At 37.7% G+C, this 17,632-nt stretch overlaps 1 protein-coding gene across 5 annotated transcripts in view; it reads right to left on the reverse strand.

The window, feature by feature from the left end:
* ARHGAP22 (Rho GTPase activating protein 22) overlaps positions 1–17,632 on the reverse strand; it is a 421,947-nt gene that overhangs the window by 267,763 nt on the left and 136,552 nt on the right. For all 5 annotated transcript variants that reach the window (XM_027860644.1, XM_027860638.1, XM_027860630.1 and 2 more), the window contains exon 3: positions 6,392–6,479. In XM_027860644.1, the coding sequence (XP_027716445.1) occupies positions 6,392–6,479 (88 nt within the window). The remainder of the gene's footprint in view (positions 1–6,391; positions 6,480–17,632) is intronic.

The following is a 17,632-nucleotide window of genomic DNA, read 5'->3' on the forward strand; positions in this document are numbered from 1 at the left end:
TTGTTGACTCATGATGAGCTTGCAATCCACTAACATCTCCACACACTTTTGAGAGTGGAGTCTAGCCAGGACTTTCCTATCTTGTTTTTTTGATGCTGATTGCAACAGGCAGATTCTTCTTTACATCTGGAATGGTGAAGCTTCAGTAAGGAGATACCATGAAGTATTTAAAGTGTTTTTTTTTAAAATTCTGGATAGAGGCAAAGAAATGAGGAAAAGTGGTAAAGCCTGTAGATTCTATGAATTTTCTTGAGTGCAGTCAGATGAGTAAAAGCACCTGGAAACGAACATTAGTTGGGTAAGGAGACTCTTTTTTCATGATGATCATTTTAAATGATTACTAATAACGAACAATTATAGAATATGTTAGGAGTTTAAAGTAATTTATAATTTTACCATTTGCTTCTCACAACAATATTGTTGGAGTAATGGAAGAACCATTATTATTCCCATTTTGCAGGTGGGGAAAAAGAAGATTGGGAACATTAAATGACTCGCTCACCACAATAAGAGGTAGGATTTACACCCAGGTCTCTCCTGATTACAAGTCCAGCACTCTTGCTACTTTTCAGTCAATAAACATTTATTATGTACTTACTATGTGCCAGTATTTCTGTTAGGGTTTATATTTGGGTTGAATTGTGAACACTGTGAGTGAGAGAGAGAGAGAGAGAGTAACAATCCTATTATTTCAATATAGATTTCTTTAGTATTTGTCTCTGGCATTTGCTGAGCCTCTCAAGATCCAAATATTGCAGAAAATGTGCTATCTTGGTTCTCCATTAAGAGAATAAAACTATAGACTTAGTCTTCTCACCAATACAACGATCCAAGACAATTCCAAAAGACTCATGATGGGCAATGCTATCGACATCCAGAGAAAGAACTATGGAGTCTGAATGCAGATTGAAACATATTATTTTCACTTTTTTTCTTTCTTGTTATTTTTCTCTTTTGTTCTGATTCTTCTTTCATAACATAACTAATGTGGAAATATGTTTAATATGATTGTACATGTATAACCTTTATCAGATTGCTTGCTGTCTTGGGGAGGGGGGAGGGAAGGGAGAGAGAAAAATTTGGAACTCAAAATTTTACAAAAATGAGTGTTGAAAACTATCTTTACATGTAATTGAAAAAATAAAATACTCTTAAGATTAAAAAAAGCGAGTAAGTATCTGGGTTAGGATTTTAAGCCAGGTTTTCCCAACTTCAGATCCAGTGATCCATCATATCACATTGTAAGATTTGACAATTGACTGGATATGGTGGGTGAAGGAAGAAGAAGATTCATGGGCATTTCTGAGGTTAGGTGATTGGATGAAGAATAAGATAATGATTCTATGAACAAAAACAGGGGAGTTTAAAGGAGAGATAGATTTGGGGAAGGGGAGAATGATGAGTTCAGTTTGGCTTTGGAAAAATTGAATTTGAAATACTTATTGGATATCTCAAAAGATATCCTATATGGGACAGGAAGGAGAGAATATGAGACAGAAAGAATATGAGTGACATGCTAGTGATGACAAACTATTTTGTTCAGTATGTCCCTGACCTAACCAGGAACCAAAAAGCTTCTATGGTGACCAAGTTAGTGGAGGATATGCATTTCTTGGTATATGATTTCCATGTCAGGATCCATCCTAATTAAGGTTGAGATTTTGGGAAGAAGCTACCCAAGATGTCAGAATCAAGGTCTAAATAGAGATATATGCCTTACCATTCTCAGAGCTATCATCAGCCAGTGTTTTAATTGCACATTATCGAACTTACTAAGAACTCTAATGTCTTAGAAGACCCAGTAGACTCAACATCTGCCATTTCTAGGGCATGGGGATGCTACTAAGAATTATGGCATTACTCCATACCTGTTTATGTTTGGACAAGAGCCACATTTACCTCTTAACTTGTGCTTTAGAGTTTCAGAAGACAGAGAAGACATGGAGACTGATAAACAGTATGGCTTTTGGACAAATTCATTAAAAATAGGACAACTCCTAAGTATGGCCTCAGATCGAAAAGGAACAAGTAACAGTATGAAATTCAAGTTTGGGATAGTGTTCAAAGCTCCAACATAGGGGATAGATTCCTATTAAGAAAATTTGATCTGGGATAGGCCTGAATCAGATTAGTCCACTGCTAATTTAGGTTTGATATGGGAATAAAATGAGATACTTGTAAAAAAAAAGAGAACAAAACTAAACATGATTTTATTTCCATATAGGGGGTTCTTGGGTAGTCTGGTTGAAGATGCAACAGTTATTTATAACTCACATAGATCTTGGTCTCTGGACCACAAGTACTAACCCAGCAATTGGTCAGCCAACCTAGAGCTACCTGAGCCCAGATCAGGTACTTTGGGTTTTCTTTAGACCACGCATGTCTTTTCAGATTGCTTAAAGACTCAGAATGCACAAGGGGGCTCATTGACATGTTGTCAAGTCATTTTTCCTTACCTCGTTGGTCTTCTATTCCAAGAAATACCTTAGAAATGGACCAGAATGAAATAATGGCAAATCCTAAAATCTGATGATGCTGCTTCAGTGAAATAGAGTTGTTACCAAGACCCCAGCACTTGAAGCAGCAACATGGTGTAGTGGGTAGAATAAGCTTCTAGGCAGGAAGATCAGGGTCCAAATTCTGACATTAACACTTCATAGCTGGGTGACAATAAGCAAGTCAAGTTTCTTCTTTGAGTCACAATTTCCTCATTTGTGAAATAGGGATGATAGCATATTACCCATCCCACAGAATTGTTGGGAGGCTCTAATGAAGTAACAAATATAAAATATTGCATAAACTTTAAAGCACCATGTACATAACTTATTATTTTTGTCGTGTTGTTTTGTGGTTTTGTTATTGTCATTATCACAGCTAACAGCTGTGTGATACTATACTCTCCATATTATTGGTTCTAGTGTTATAAATCCTTTTGGGGGTTCTTATTAAACCCTTAGTTGTGATCCAACATGGCCTCCATAATAAGAAATTCCATGTCATCACAGACTGCAACAGAAAGATATTGCTGTGTTTTTACAAACTGAGATCTCATTAGATATGAATTAATCAAGAAGCATAATATAAAATGAATCTATCAGCTGATAAATCATTCCTCTCTCTCCGATCATACCCTCCCTGCCAATTAAAAACTGTTCTCTAGATCTGTGCTTTGTCAGCATTCTCTTATTTTTTTTTTTTTTTTTTGGCTAGATATCATTTTCCTCCAAACTCTTGGTTATTAGGTTAAAAAAAAAAGCAGCCCTTATTCTTCCTGGGGTTATCAGTTTTTCATCACAGATTTGTAGTATATCTACATATATATCCATATGTATATATTCAAATTGCTCTAGTTTTCTTTATTAGAAATAATTTCCTACCTAAGATCCCCATTTTAGATCTCTCTGCCAGGAGTCCTGCATTAGAGTCATTTAGAAATAAAGAACTTCAAAATATAAAATGATAGTTTGCTAACATTTTCATCTCAAAGGTGATAATGTTCTCAACATGAAGTGAAGGAAGATTTACTTATTTATTGGAATTTGTACCCTATCTATTTCTAAAAATAATTTCCACTTACATTAAACATAATGTAAAAAAGAAGAATTAACAATAAGAACAGTTAAAAAACCAATTAAAAGGAATAGAGGAATGCATATTATCAAGCACTTAAGATTAATTATGATGGTTGGGGATTAAGTTTAATTCTGAATTTTTGGATAATTATACCTGACAACTTGAGTTTGTACCTTCTCAGTCTGATACTGAAAAGGAATATGAAAAAATGGGATACATTATTCATGAGTTGGTGCTATTTACTGGTGAGTTCATAAGCTAAATTTTCTTTTGGCTATTGAAGAAAGAGCTTGCATCACAGAGAACACTTTAGCACCTCTAAGCCACATCCAGAATCTGCTATTATTGTGATTCCACATTTGACCAAAGGTGGGGACAAGCAATTGGAGAAAGAAGTATTCTTTAAGCTACTATGGCTTAGTTTTGGGTAGCAAAGAGAGAATCTAGGTTCCTATAGTTCCCTTGGATGAAAGAAAAAAATAGCCCAGATGAGGTGGATGTATATCTAGTCTGGATTCTGCCAGGTACACAAATTCACCTTGATCCTTAAAGATTGATCCAAGAAACATACACATTTTGAATGCTCTGTTTCTCAGATTAGCCTCAGTAGCAGCATATGAACTCTCCAGAAGGATTTGTTTATGCAAACAAATGGAAAGAAGGGAGAAACTCCTAAAACCTGTATAAATCGATGCACTGCTGAAGGAGCCTTTGGCATGCACAAATTTAGAAATCTTTCCTTTATCCTTTCTCCCCGCCTTTCACTGGCACCAAAGGCACTGATTTGATCTCCTTGAAGAGATTACAACCAGTTCCAGCATTCTTTTTAGCCCCTAATTCACTTTGCTCATTTGTGAAATACCCATTTATACCTCTGTGACTAGAAAGTCTGTTCTATCATTGTGAACTGCTTTTCCATTATTGATTGGTTTCCTTTAAAATAGAATTTTACCAAATAGGCTTTATTCTTTACCCAGATCTATTAAATTTAGTATCCTTTTCTGATTTAATTCTAAAACACTCTTATCTAACAGCAAAAACAATTTGACTACTTACAGGCAATTGGGAGACTGCACAAAATACACTGGGCTAAATTAAGTTTCTGCAGCCCCTTAAGATACATAATCATTTTAAAAATTCAGGTAATTTAATTATCCAGACCATTGAAGTAGGGATGAGATGAAAAAGCAACAGTACCTTCTAGGTTATAAACCAAGGGGCTTATAATCCTCATACCAGTTGCTAAAATGAAATGACTCACAGTTATGACTTATACAGATTTACTATTTTACTTGTATATAGCTTGCTTTCTATAGATTTGCTTGTGTATTGTCTCCCCCATTAGATTATAAGCTCCTTGAGGGCAGGGACTCTGTTTTGCTTCTTTTTGTATCCCCAGAACAGTGCCTGACATATGGTAGGTGCTTAAGAAGTGATTACTGAGTAAAAAATTACTGATTGATGGACACTGAAGAATGAAGATTTTTAATTAGAGTGGGGGTGCAAGTAAAGGTTAGATGTATTATTGCCTATTTGAAGAAACTGGCTTACTTGAAAGGCAAATCGCACTTTCCCAAGTGCAGAGAACAATATTATTCAGGACTTAAGCTACTGTGGAATCCATTTAAAAAGAAAATGCTTTTATTGAGTTCAAAAACAATTATGCTAATCACTCTGAACTTGAAGGAACTTTAAAAATTAATTTTGTTTTAAAATATTACTGTCAAAAATAATAGATTTTTAAAAATTAACTTCATATTTGAAATTCTGTTTTTTTTTTTCACAACTCAAAATAAATGAGATTTTTGGTGGCTTTTCTCTGTCCTTGTGCAAGTCTCATTTGCTAAACTTCAAAATAGCTAGTTTTATCAAAGGGGCAATAGCTATTGTAATGACTCATCTTGTGTTAGCACTGTTGGAGAGACTGTGCAACTGAACTCAGAGGCTGAAAGGGAGCAAATATGACGATAATGCTGAGAGAATGCAGTGGACTTTCTACTAAGACTGCATCAGTTACTGTATTTAAACCTGGAAAGTCAATTCAGTCATTGCTAGTATATGTGAGACTGGCCCCTTGAGAGGCTATAGACTCAGTGATACAGATTAGGGAGACAAGGAGAAAGATGGCACAGGGTAGTGAAGTGATGGAGGTGGCAGAGGTGGTTTGTGGTCAGTAGAGATGGTTTGGGGTCCCAGGATGTTGCCCCTGCTTTGTGTGTGTGTGTGTGTGTGTGTGTGTGTGTGTGTGTGTGTGTGAATGTTAATTAATGAATGGGAAGGCAGCCAGGAGAGCTATGCCGATACATGAGCCTTGTTAGTTATGGCTAGGGTGATATAGTGCATCACAGTCTGGGCAACACTGACATCCCGGGGGAGGAGTTTGTGGTGACTGTGTGTCCTCGAGTCCAGTAAAAGCTGAAGCTATAGACCTGTTAGAAGCACCTCACCCTTAGGGGTATACCCCATAGGGGTTAGGGCTGGGACATGTTTTGTTTGTTTCTCTTTGTTTTCTTTATTTTTGATGATTACACCACAAATAAAACAACCCTGTTGATCCCACCTTACACATGGGAACTAATTAAATAGCTATATGCTGAAATGAGTGACTTTTTCAAAAAATTCAAACAGATGCTGGTGCTGTATAGATATAAGGTGAGATGCTGAATTATTCTTGTAGCTAGCAATTCCAGATCAGAGGGAATTCAAAAGAGATCATATGTGCCATTTAAACCCTGATATCACCAGGGTTCTTCTCTGTGGACTCACAACTCTTGACCTGTCTGAATGTGGAGAAAAGATGAAACAATCACTGGCCTACCTGGGGCAATTTCAAAGAGGTGCTTCCCTGGTTCCTCAGGATTGGGAAGGAGCTCAGTCACCTGATTCCCTTGGAGTGGAATAAATCCCTAAAATGGACACAAAAACACAAACATAAAAGGGGAATAAGAAGGAAGAAAGAACAGAATAACAACCAGTCACAAATAAGAGGGCTAAAGGTTCAGGGCCACGGTATGATTGGCTCAGTATTTCCTATATTCTGTGAGATAGAAGGTTTCTATGAAAGAAGATTTTTAAAAACAGATTAAGAAACTAGAGTTACCATCATCTACAATTAAAAACTCAGCTCCCTAATCTGCCTAAGGGTCACAAAGCTAGTGGGGACTGATCAGCAGTGAAAATTAGTGATGCTGCTGCTGCTGCTGCTGCTGCTGGTGACTATGGTGCATCTAAAGGCACAGTAGATAGAGACCTGGATTTGGAGTCAGGAAGACCTGAGTTCAGCCCCTGTAACAGTCATTTCTTAGCTCTGTGACCCTGAAAGAGTAATTAAATGCTGCCAGTCTCATTTTCCTCACCTGTAAAATGGGGATAACAATTTAATCCTCACAACACCCCTCAAAGGTCTGCTGTGAGGATCAAATAAGATAACAAAGGTAACATGCTTGACCTTATAGTCCTCTATAAATGATGATAGTGAATTCTGATAACAATGACGCCTTCCATTTGGTGGTCTGTTTCTACATATCCACCTCTGGCTCGACGCAGACATCAAAGGGCCAACATCCTCTTTGACCTCTTTGAGAAGATCATGTTTCCAGACTCTGCTTGCCCCAGTTACCAGTTTCAATCAACAATAATCTCCATACAACAGCAATGACTTGGTTTCCCTTCATCAATATACAGATTAGACACCAAACACCATCTAGACCCTTTTATTCTTCTCTAACTGGATCATCATTTGTATTGTCCCATCGGTGAAGAGAATTTCTAAATTTGTTTTTAAAAAGCTTTAGAAATGAGACCTACAAATAGAAAGGTGCCACTGTAGGCTGGGCCAATCAATTCCAATTAAGTTTCTTTTAGGATTATCATTACCTTCACATACCTTATTTACACATACCCAGTTACACTGTCCTGTAATTTAATAGCAATCAATAAATATTCATTAAATACTTACTATATGCCTGGCACTGAGCTAGGTGCTGGAGATAGAGAGACAAAAAGTGGGGAGGGGAAAAAAGAGTGAGAAAAAAAAGAAAAGAAACAATTTCTACTCTCTAAGACGTTATGGTCCATCATGGCAAAATGGCAAGTACAGACACTTACTTTTCCCAAATGAGCAGGAAGAGCCTCTTGTAGCCTTTGGAATCTCATTTTGAAGAGAGCAAGAAAACCACATTTTTCATCCTAGCTGTATTTACTGCATTCTTTCCTCCTAGTTATACCTTTCAACATTATGGAGTCTGCACAAATGCTTTAATTGGAGAAATTAAAGTAATAACCCAAAAATCCAGCTGATAAGAATTGTCATTGATTCAGGTTTTTACTTTCTTCATAACTCAGAAATGACTAGGAAGAAATAAGTGCAATAGCAGCTCTTAGGCTGGGAAGGTTTTCTATTGGGAGGCTAAGCTATAATTCATCATTGATTCATTGAAAGTCAGGTTCTATCTCTGGCTCCAATCCTGAGTGGTCCTGCAACTCTGAGCTGATCTTTTCATCTTTCTACCCCAGTGTTTCCCATCTATAAAATGGAACTAAACAATGACCTCTTCAAAGTGTTAATATAACCTCAAATCACGAGAGGCAATATAACAGAGAGGAAGCTGTAGTGAATAAAACCCCAAGAGACAGAGTTTCCAAGTAATTAACAATCAATTTGTCCTTCTTCCTGTTGATGTGACTCCAACTAAGTCCCTTTGCCTCTTTGGTTCTCAGTATCTTCATTTGTAAAATAAGTCGTACTGGATGACCTTGATGGTCCCTTCTAGTTATAAATTTATGATCTTTTGTATGGAAAATCCATCTTGCTCATAGTAGTGGTGACTTTGTTTTCAAAATACATTTCATTATGCTAGCTGGCACAGAAGATAGAGTGTTAAGCCTGGAGTCAGGAAGACTCATATTCCTGAGTTCAAATCAGGCCTTAGATACTTGCTAAGCTATGTGACCCTGGGCAGGTCACTTAACCCTGTTTGCTTCAGTTCCTCATCTATAAAACGAGCTAGAGAAGGCAATGGCAAACCACTCCAATATTGTTGCCAAGAGTATCCCAAATGGGGTCATGAAGAGTTGCACACAACTGAAAAACGACTGAACAACAACAACAGATGTTTTCTGATTGTAAATAATAAATCGCTCTGGTGTGTCAGAATATGCAACAGCTGCTCTTTGTGTCTCATTCATTTTTCTCGACCTAAATCTTTGTTGTTCCATCATTTCTATTATGTGCATGGCCTTGTAACTAGCAGGTGGTCAATAAATATTAGTTGAATGGACAAGTTCATGGATAATTCAGCTCAAATCAATGCAGAGCCTTCATTTCAAATTCAAGATTCAAGTTTCTAATAGCTTTCTTTTCTCTTATTTCATGTGTTTTCTGATTGCCATTCAACTATCTCTGACTTCTAAGCTAACTTGCTTTTTTATCTATGAGAATTATATTGACACTAACAATACAAGAGCTAACTTACAAAGACTGAAGTGGAATTTGCCACCTCATTTAGCCCAAATGGGGTCATGAAGAGTTGGACATGCCTGAAAATGACTGAACAACAGTGGGTGACTCTAACATATCTAGCAAGTAGTTGTCCACCTTCTATAGGGGAACCTCAAAGGACTGGAAACTTACCACCACTTTTGGACATTTCTAATTGTAAAGAAGTTGTTGTTGGCATCAAATTTAATTTGCCTTTTTATAACTTCCAAACATTGCTCTTGGTTCTGGACCTGGGGCCATTAATAACCAATTCTTTGAGTCCACCTAGTTCTGATGTCATCTGATTGTGTTATTGCCTGATCCAAATCTTTCCATCTTCTCCATCAAAATAGTATGAATTATTTATTCAATCTGGGTAAATTATATTCATAGCCTCCTCCTCATGTATATCTTTAGTAATCTTATTGAAAAAAGGAAATGAGATGTCTGGCATGACCTGTTCTTGATGAAGCCATGTTGGTTCTTTGTAATTACTGCTTCCATTTCTAGATGCTAACCAACTATCCCTTTAATGACATGTCCTAGAATCCAGTAGAATTCAACCCAATTCAAGAAGCATCTACTTGTCACCTATTATGTGTTAGAGATGCAAACACAACAATGAAACTAGTCTCTGTCCTCAAAGAGCTTGCATTTTATTCGAGGGAGAGGGATGGATAACATATACATGGGTAAGTGAAGATAAAATCCTCTATTGCATTGGGTAATTCTTCTGTGAATGCTTATTGGAGGGCATGATTTGCACATGGGGAGAATGTGTGGATGGACTACATTCTGCAGAGATTTGAATCCACATTAATGAGAACACATATCTGGTGAAGAATTGAAGTAAGTTCTCCTAATGAAAGGATGTTGTTGCTGATTTACCATAATTTTGAGTAACTTTTTATTAGTGACAAGTATACATAGGGACATTCACGCTCTTTCAACCAGCTTCCCTTGTGATTTAACTTCATGTAGCTGTAAAATTTCTTTCTGGGCTTAAGAGTCCCACAGGTAGAAGAGAAATGGATTTTGTTCTTATTGTAAAACTAATTGACTCCCATGAGGATTGGCTCTGAACCTTGCCTCATTAACCCTAATGCCAAATGGGTTAGATCCAACTAACAAAGGGGCATGGAAATGGAAGTAAAGAGTCAACCTTTGAGGCCAAATGGTATAGTCCAATTTTAAAAGGCTTTTCCTGCAAGTACGTAACTATTGTGTTATATATCCTTAAACAGGCTTTCAAAATATCTGAAAAATCTGTAAACATCAAAAGCACCCTAGAAATCACAAGAAAAGGATAAGCACTAAGGAATTCAGAGAGAATGAAAAGCACCACAATACCCCCTTGCACAGAAAATGTGCTCTATCCTATGTTATTCAGTTGTGTCTGACTGTCTGTGACCCCATGGACCATAGTGTCCATGGAGTTTTCTTAGCAAAGATATTGGAGTGGTTTGCCATTTGCTGCCCCAGTGGATTAAGGCGAACAGAGTTTAAATGATTTGCCCAGGGTCATACAGCTAGTGAGTGTCTGAGGCCAGATTTGAACTCAGGAAGATGAATCTTCTTGACTCCAGGTTGGGTGCTCTATCCACTGTACCACCTAGCCGCTCTCCTTTCCTCATCGCTAGTATCATCTTTTAACAAGAAGATGAAATTACCACATGACTCTAATTCAACATCTGTGTGGTACATAGAAGTATGACTTCCTTTACTTTGTCACTTTAGAAGTATAACAGAAAGATCAGTGCCAGATGATCCAAGAGGAAGTGTTTCTGCTATCACCTGATCCAGGGAGGAACATTTTTAACAGCTGATCAGCATGGTGATATGGGATACACTTTTTTTTTTACCATTAAGACCAAGTTAGACACAACCTAAGGAATAAAATATAGTAACAGGAATGATTCTTGGTCTCGTTCTTTAATTGCTAGTATAGCACATTGAGATCATCCTTCAACTCATTGAGTGGGTCTCCCAGGGATGTCTACAGAGGTTCAAGGTACTCCATGGGTCTATATTCACTCAAAGCCATAGCTCTTGAGTCCTTAAACAAATTTGCAGATCTTTAATTGTGAGCTGAGTAAAGACACAATTAAAGTTCAAAGCTAAGGCATTCAATAAAATAACATAGTAAGAAAAGTGGGAATAAAACATTTCCCTCATAAACTGGGAGTACAGTCTCTCATAAATATGCATCCAATCAATGGGAACGGCACACGTAAAGGAAGCATGTGGTTAGGGTGCACATGTAAGGAGAAAGATCACAATCTAATTCTGCAGGACTAGAGATACCTCCTGACAATGTCCTCACTTGCTCCCACTGGTAAAAATCCTCTGCAAGTCTCTTTTCCTGGATGCTGTTCTACCAGATGCAGGTTGCATAGCCTCTGCTGGCTGATGATTTCCTAGTCCCAGTCTCTGAGTGATGCCTCCAGGCACAGTCCTACTGGACGCATACATGACTGTGGAATGTTGAACTTCTCTTTGGTTCCAGCATCTGGCTTCAGTGAAAGGCCTTGGCAATAGGACTTAAGGATCTGGAACAAGGGGCAGCAGTGTCTCTACAATTGAGGTCATAGGGTGTGTTTGACTTTTTCATGAGGACAGTGGACTTTGCCATACTCTTTCAGTTCAGACACCAAAGGCTTTTTTTTTTTTTAAAGATCTTTTAGAAAAACAGTCTTTCTTGCTTCTGCCATGGGATCAGCAATAGCTTCCCCTAGGACGAGAGGAAAAAAAACCCAGAACTTCATGGCTTTTTTCCTTGAGGAGTGAATTGTTTTGTCCCTTTCAGAGTCTTATATACAAGACCTCTCTTCTATGGCAAGAGATTCTTTGCCTCAGGCACCAAGTTCTTTAAAATAGAGAGAAAAGACACTCTTTGCTAAGTTGCTAGAACCCTTAGGCTCCTCTGTCTTTTGAACTGGACATCATATCTTGGTCCAAGGACTTAAGTCTCTGAAGGAGACCTTTCCTTATTTTTATTACACTTTCCCTGTACCTGCTGATTTTGATTTCTGAAGGTTAGACTAAACCTAGCTATCATATATAAAGGAGCTACTCTGATCATAGTGGAACACTGTGTTGCAATGATTAGTTCATATCAAGCCCAAGTCTTTAAGGTCCACTCAGTTCCCTACTCTTTGACTTTGGGGTGTTTTCAGTTCAATCACAATTGCTCTGACCCCACAGATAGGAAAATCCTTGACTCCTAGGTAGAGGCTGGGCCCTCTGCCTAACCTTACATTTATACCTACCTCTAGTTAACTTCTGGCCTCTTTGTAGTTGAAGCAAAATTCAGTTTTCTGGAAATGCTTGGGTAAAGAAAGAGTAGGTTATATTATAGTGTCTCTGCACAGACAAGCGTTGAGAGGGAGAGTTGGGTAAAGAGTTTATCTTTTCTAGAGACATCCTCCAGACTGGATCCTTTGCTCTAAGGTTCTTGTAGAGTCAGTGATTTCTTCTTGTTATTTTCCTTCTCTTCAATAGCCAAGTGTTTTCTTTCCTCCTCAAAGGTGTGTGTTGGAAATGCCATACTTGTTCTGAATCCAGACCTTCAGAATATCTCCCTTCATTTCTGAAACTTATTTCTTTCATACAAATTTCTAAGGATGGCACCTCCAACTCTCACAAAGATGACTTTGACTCATGCAAAGAAGTGTACAGGCATTGGTCATGCTCAATTCTGATTATTTGATTCATTTTTTTAAATGATTTTTTTGTTTCTGTTTTTTTTTTTACCTAGTTAAGGGATCAGAGCTAAAATGGAACAGATTCAACCTCCACCCTTACATTAGGATCATAGATTTAGAGCTGAAAGTGACAGTATTGAGTTCAGGTCATTGAGTCCAGCCCTATCATTTTACAGAACTGAGACCTAAAGGGGTTAAGTGATTGGCCCGGTATTAAAACTTTTGTCCTCCTGACTCTAAGTCTAGCAACTTCTGAAGTTGATTGTGTACCCACCGTACCACCTAGCTGTCTCTAACTTCCCCCAGTTCCTCAAATCTAAAACTCCTACTCTCCCATGTAGTTGAATGGATGGTTGTTGAAAAAGGTGCATGTGTGTGTGTATACTTGCACACACAGACACACACAGCTAAACTCAGAGGTCAAGGTTATTGCCTCACTTGATGACATTCCTGACCTTTCATCCACATATAAGCCTATCCAATTGGTGGAGGCTTTGAGTTTATTCTTAAGCCAGCAAAGAAGAGCTCTTGTAGTCAACTTGAGTGAAGAGTAGGGGCAGACAGAAAAGTGTTCTGAAGTGTTGTAATTGTCTTGTATTTCTTCTCAAAATAGGAATGGAGAAGGTTGATGCATGATTTGAGAAATCTCCTTACAAATGATTCAGTGGGTCCAAATCCTGCTGTTCAATATGGGGTGACATGTGAGTGATGAGCAACCTGATAAGTCTTGTTGGTCATTCTCCTTTAATTTCTTCAGGCCATCCTTACCCAAACCATTCTTTCAGGCTGAATGTTTGTGGAAGGCTGATGAGGAGTAAAGGTGACAGCTTAGACAAGACTCCTGTCTACAAGTCCCTTAAACTCAAGTGAAATAAGTGTATACCTATCACCAGAAATGATAGCGTGTGGCTGCCTGAAGAGCAAATAACTGATATAGAGCTATGATTGCTGCTACTACAGGGAGATAAGGTGGGACTAGAGTAACTCTGCCTTTTATTTGGAGCTTTTCCTGATCCTCCAGCTTCTGGACTCATCCATCCCCAAATTATATTGTATTTATTTTGTTTATATTCTGAACCCACAACATATGAAGTAATCCTTTCCACTGAAGACAAAACATTCTCCAAGGCCCCTGCCACCCAAGGAGAATGGCTACATATACTCCCTACTCTCTTCTGTTTCTCCCTGACCTCTCCTCTATTACCCTCCTTCAGTGACCTTCTCTTTTTTGAAGAACATATAGCTCACTCATACCGCCTCTTCACCATCCTTGTTGCCATTATCTACTAACATTAAGGTTTTTGCCCTAACTTTTTCAATGACTTTGATATGGTTCATGGTCTTCCTCTCCACTCCCTGCCATCATCCCCATGGCTGTCAATATTCACGATCCCTTTAAGAATTGGAACACATAATTCTTCATCCTTGTCAACTCTATCCACTTCCTTCTCTTTAACCACACGTGAAAACAGTCATACCATAGATATCTACCATCTCACAGAATTGTGTCACTTCCAAAGTATAAAACTATGAAATTCCACCTCTATAATCTCCTATCCTACCTCTCTGAACTCATTCACACAAAAATTATCATGACCTATAGTCCTTTCCCTTATCCTTGTTCTCTAAATCCACCACAACTACTCTGGTTTCACTTACCTTCATACCTAACTTAGAACTCATGATTGGTCACATTCATACTTCAATAGCTACTACATCACCTCTTAAGTTGTATCTTCTCCAGGTTAAATGTACCCATTTCCTTCAACTGGTCTCCATGAGGCATGGTCCCCTCCTCTGAACATGATTTAGCTTCTCTATGCCCTTTCAAAATAATTTTTTAAAAAAATATCATTATACTCTGGATGTTGTTTTACCAGGGCAAAGTGAATCAACAATCTTAATCTCCTTTTCTGGACACTGTGAGAAAGTTGTCTCAAGACTTCATTAATTTTAATTTTGGCTATCATAGCACACTGATGAGTCTTATCTAGTTATTTATAGCCCACCAAAACCCCTTGATCTTTCTCTCATGATCTATTGAGTAGCCCCTCCTATCCTCCTATACTTCTAAAGATGATTTTTTCAATCTCCATGTAGGATCTTACATATTTTTATTAAATTTCATCTTATAACATTTGGCCTTATGACATCTTTTAACATTCCCATACATGGTCTCCATACTCCAGCCAAACCTTCATCAACTTCCTCCCACTCCCTCAAAGTCACTGTGACTTTAGGCTTCTATCCTTTTGTTCATATTGATCCCTATCCCTAGAATACCCTCATCTTTGTCTTCACCTTGTGAATTCTTCCTCATTCTTCAAAGTTCACTTCAAATGCTAACATTTCTAGCAAATCTTCCCTGATCTTTCCTGCTCAGTAAAGACCTTCCTCCTCAGAATTCATATACAATTGCATTTTGCTCTGTCGCTCCCTAACTTATTATGTAAAACTGTTTATTATCATTGTGTGTGTTGGTGTTTTATTCCTTATTAGTCTGCTAACTACTTCAAAGTCAGGGGTCATATCTTAGCTTAAAGTAGTAAGTTCACCAGTACTTTGCTCAGAGAAGGTGCATAATGTTTATTGTTCAGGGATGTTAATACTTATGTCAACATGCCTAGGGGTCATTTTCCTAGTCTTTGGAGCTGTGCAAGTCCCCTGATGATGGTTAGATGTCTTTAATTTTCTGTTATTTATTTTTATCAGGTTTTCCATGTATATGTGTATATGTGCATGGATGAATACTTGTGTTGTCTCTGCTGTTTACTCAAATGTAATACGTGCTATCCCATAGAGATTTTGGATGATTTAATTCATCATTAATTTAGCTTCCAGCAAGGTCAGTAATGCAGACTAAGTGACTGATGTGCATGGACACATCAATCTGTCTGCATTTAGTGCTGCTTCCTTCCGAAGGATGGTCACCATCCCAATCAATAGAATCTCCCACTCTGAGCTTTTTTTCCCTATCTGTCCTTACTTCTATTAGGTCATTAACCATGTGTTTTGCTAAATGTCAATGAGACAAGAAAGCAGTGTGAAACTATTAACCACTGTGTACATAAACATGTTGGTTTTGAAAACCAATGACTAGGGAAAAGAAAGCCAACAAAACAAGAAATGAATTAGCCACAAAGATGACTGCACAGATGTATAGGGGTAGACAGTGATGGGATAGTAGTTCATGAGAAAAAAATCACAGGATTTTAGTGTATACAGTATAATGTGGCTACTCCGAAAGCTCATGCAAACTATTCCCTCTTTAATATAAGTATTATGTTCAGACAAAAAAGGTGGTGGTGAAGTGGTAATAAAGCTATAAATAGATTTTTTCCATGTAAGGAAGTCACCATGAATCACAATCATGAAAACTGACACAAATCACACCTCAGGTGAATAAGGGGAAGCAGGAAGGAGATAAGGCATTGGTCTATGATAGAGAGTCAGAAGCTCTGGGACATAAGTATAAGGCTCCTACTAGGGAGGTAGAGTGAAGGAATAGGACAAGGTAGAGAAAAAAGTTGACTCCAGTCTAGCATCTGGTAGCATTTTCTTATTAACTAGATAGTCTGGCTAACTGAGAAGCAATGTGATATGGAGGATAGATATATGGTCTTAGAATCAGGAAGATATGGGTCAAGTCTTATCTCTTATACACAGGCTGTGTGACCATGGCCAAATTATGTAACCTCTATGTGGCCAAGGCCATTTACAACTTGTCAACTTTCTGTAACTTATGGTCTTAGAGAGTTGTCAATTTGCATTTTTAGATGTAATTTCAACACTAAGCATTCTCCAACCTAATGAAATTAAGACAAAAATTTAAAAAATCTTTGCCAGCCAGAAACTAATCTCTTTTGTTTCTGTACTGCTGGAGCATTACAAGCATTGCCCAATGCCTTTTAAATTTCATACCTTGGTTCAAAGCCCTGATCATTCTATCCTAGTGATAGCTCTATGTAATAGTTCTGCTATACTTTTCTCTAGCCAGACAATGCTTAGAATGTTGAATTCAGTTCAGAATGCCACATTTCAGAAGGAACCTTGATAAACTAGATCACATTAAGAAATGGGTGATTGGGATAGAAAAGGATATGAAACTCTTTCCTATGAGAAATGACTGAAGGAAGTGGTAACTCTCAGCCTAGAGAAGAGAAGCCCTGGGAAAGACATCACCATGGCTTTATTTAAAGGTTTGTCACATAAAAGATAGATCAGGCTTGTTATTTGTAGTTTTACAATATGTATAACTCTATGATCCAGTGACACTGGCCTCTTTTCTGGTTCTTGTACAAGATTCTCTATCTCCCAACTTGGTGAATTTTCACTTATTGTTTCCCATGCTTGCAATTCTCATGAGAGATAGCATGATATGGTAGAGAAAGGGCTGATTTTGGAGTCAAGAAAACCTGGACTCAAATTTTGCCTTTGACACATACTATGGACATATCAATTAATCTCTCAGTACTCAGCCAATTCCCTAAAATAAGTTGCCAATATACGTCAGCAGAGAGAGTTTTCATACCAGAAGTTTCTAACATCACTGAAATCACAATTGAACTCTCAGGCTATGTCCTCTCTACTCCTAACCTCTAGAATTATGGTTTTATCTTTTATCTTTTATGGTAGACAAAAGTTCCATGAGGCCAGGGTTTACACAGCACATAGAATATTCCTTTGCATGTGGTACTCAATTTTCAAAGTTGAATTTGTTGAGCTCACTTGAATATTTCTAAATTTTTTAAATCAACGTCCACAAGCTTTTATTGTCTGTGATGTGTCAGACATTGGAGATTCAAAGATAAAAATGAAATCATTTCTGCCTTCAAAGTTTTTATATTCTGTTAAGGGAAAGTGTATATGCAATACA

Source organism: Vombatus ursinus, unplaced genomic scaffold (genome assembly GCF_900497805.2).
Source record: "Vombatus ursinus unplaced genomic scaffold, bare-nosed wombat genome assembly UNPS02000749.1, whole genome shotgun sequence".
Lineage (NCBI taxonomy): Eukaryota > Metazoa > Chordata > Mammalia > Diprotodontia > Vombatidae > Vombatus > Vombatus ursinus.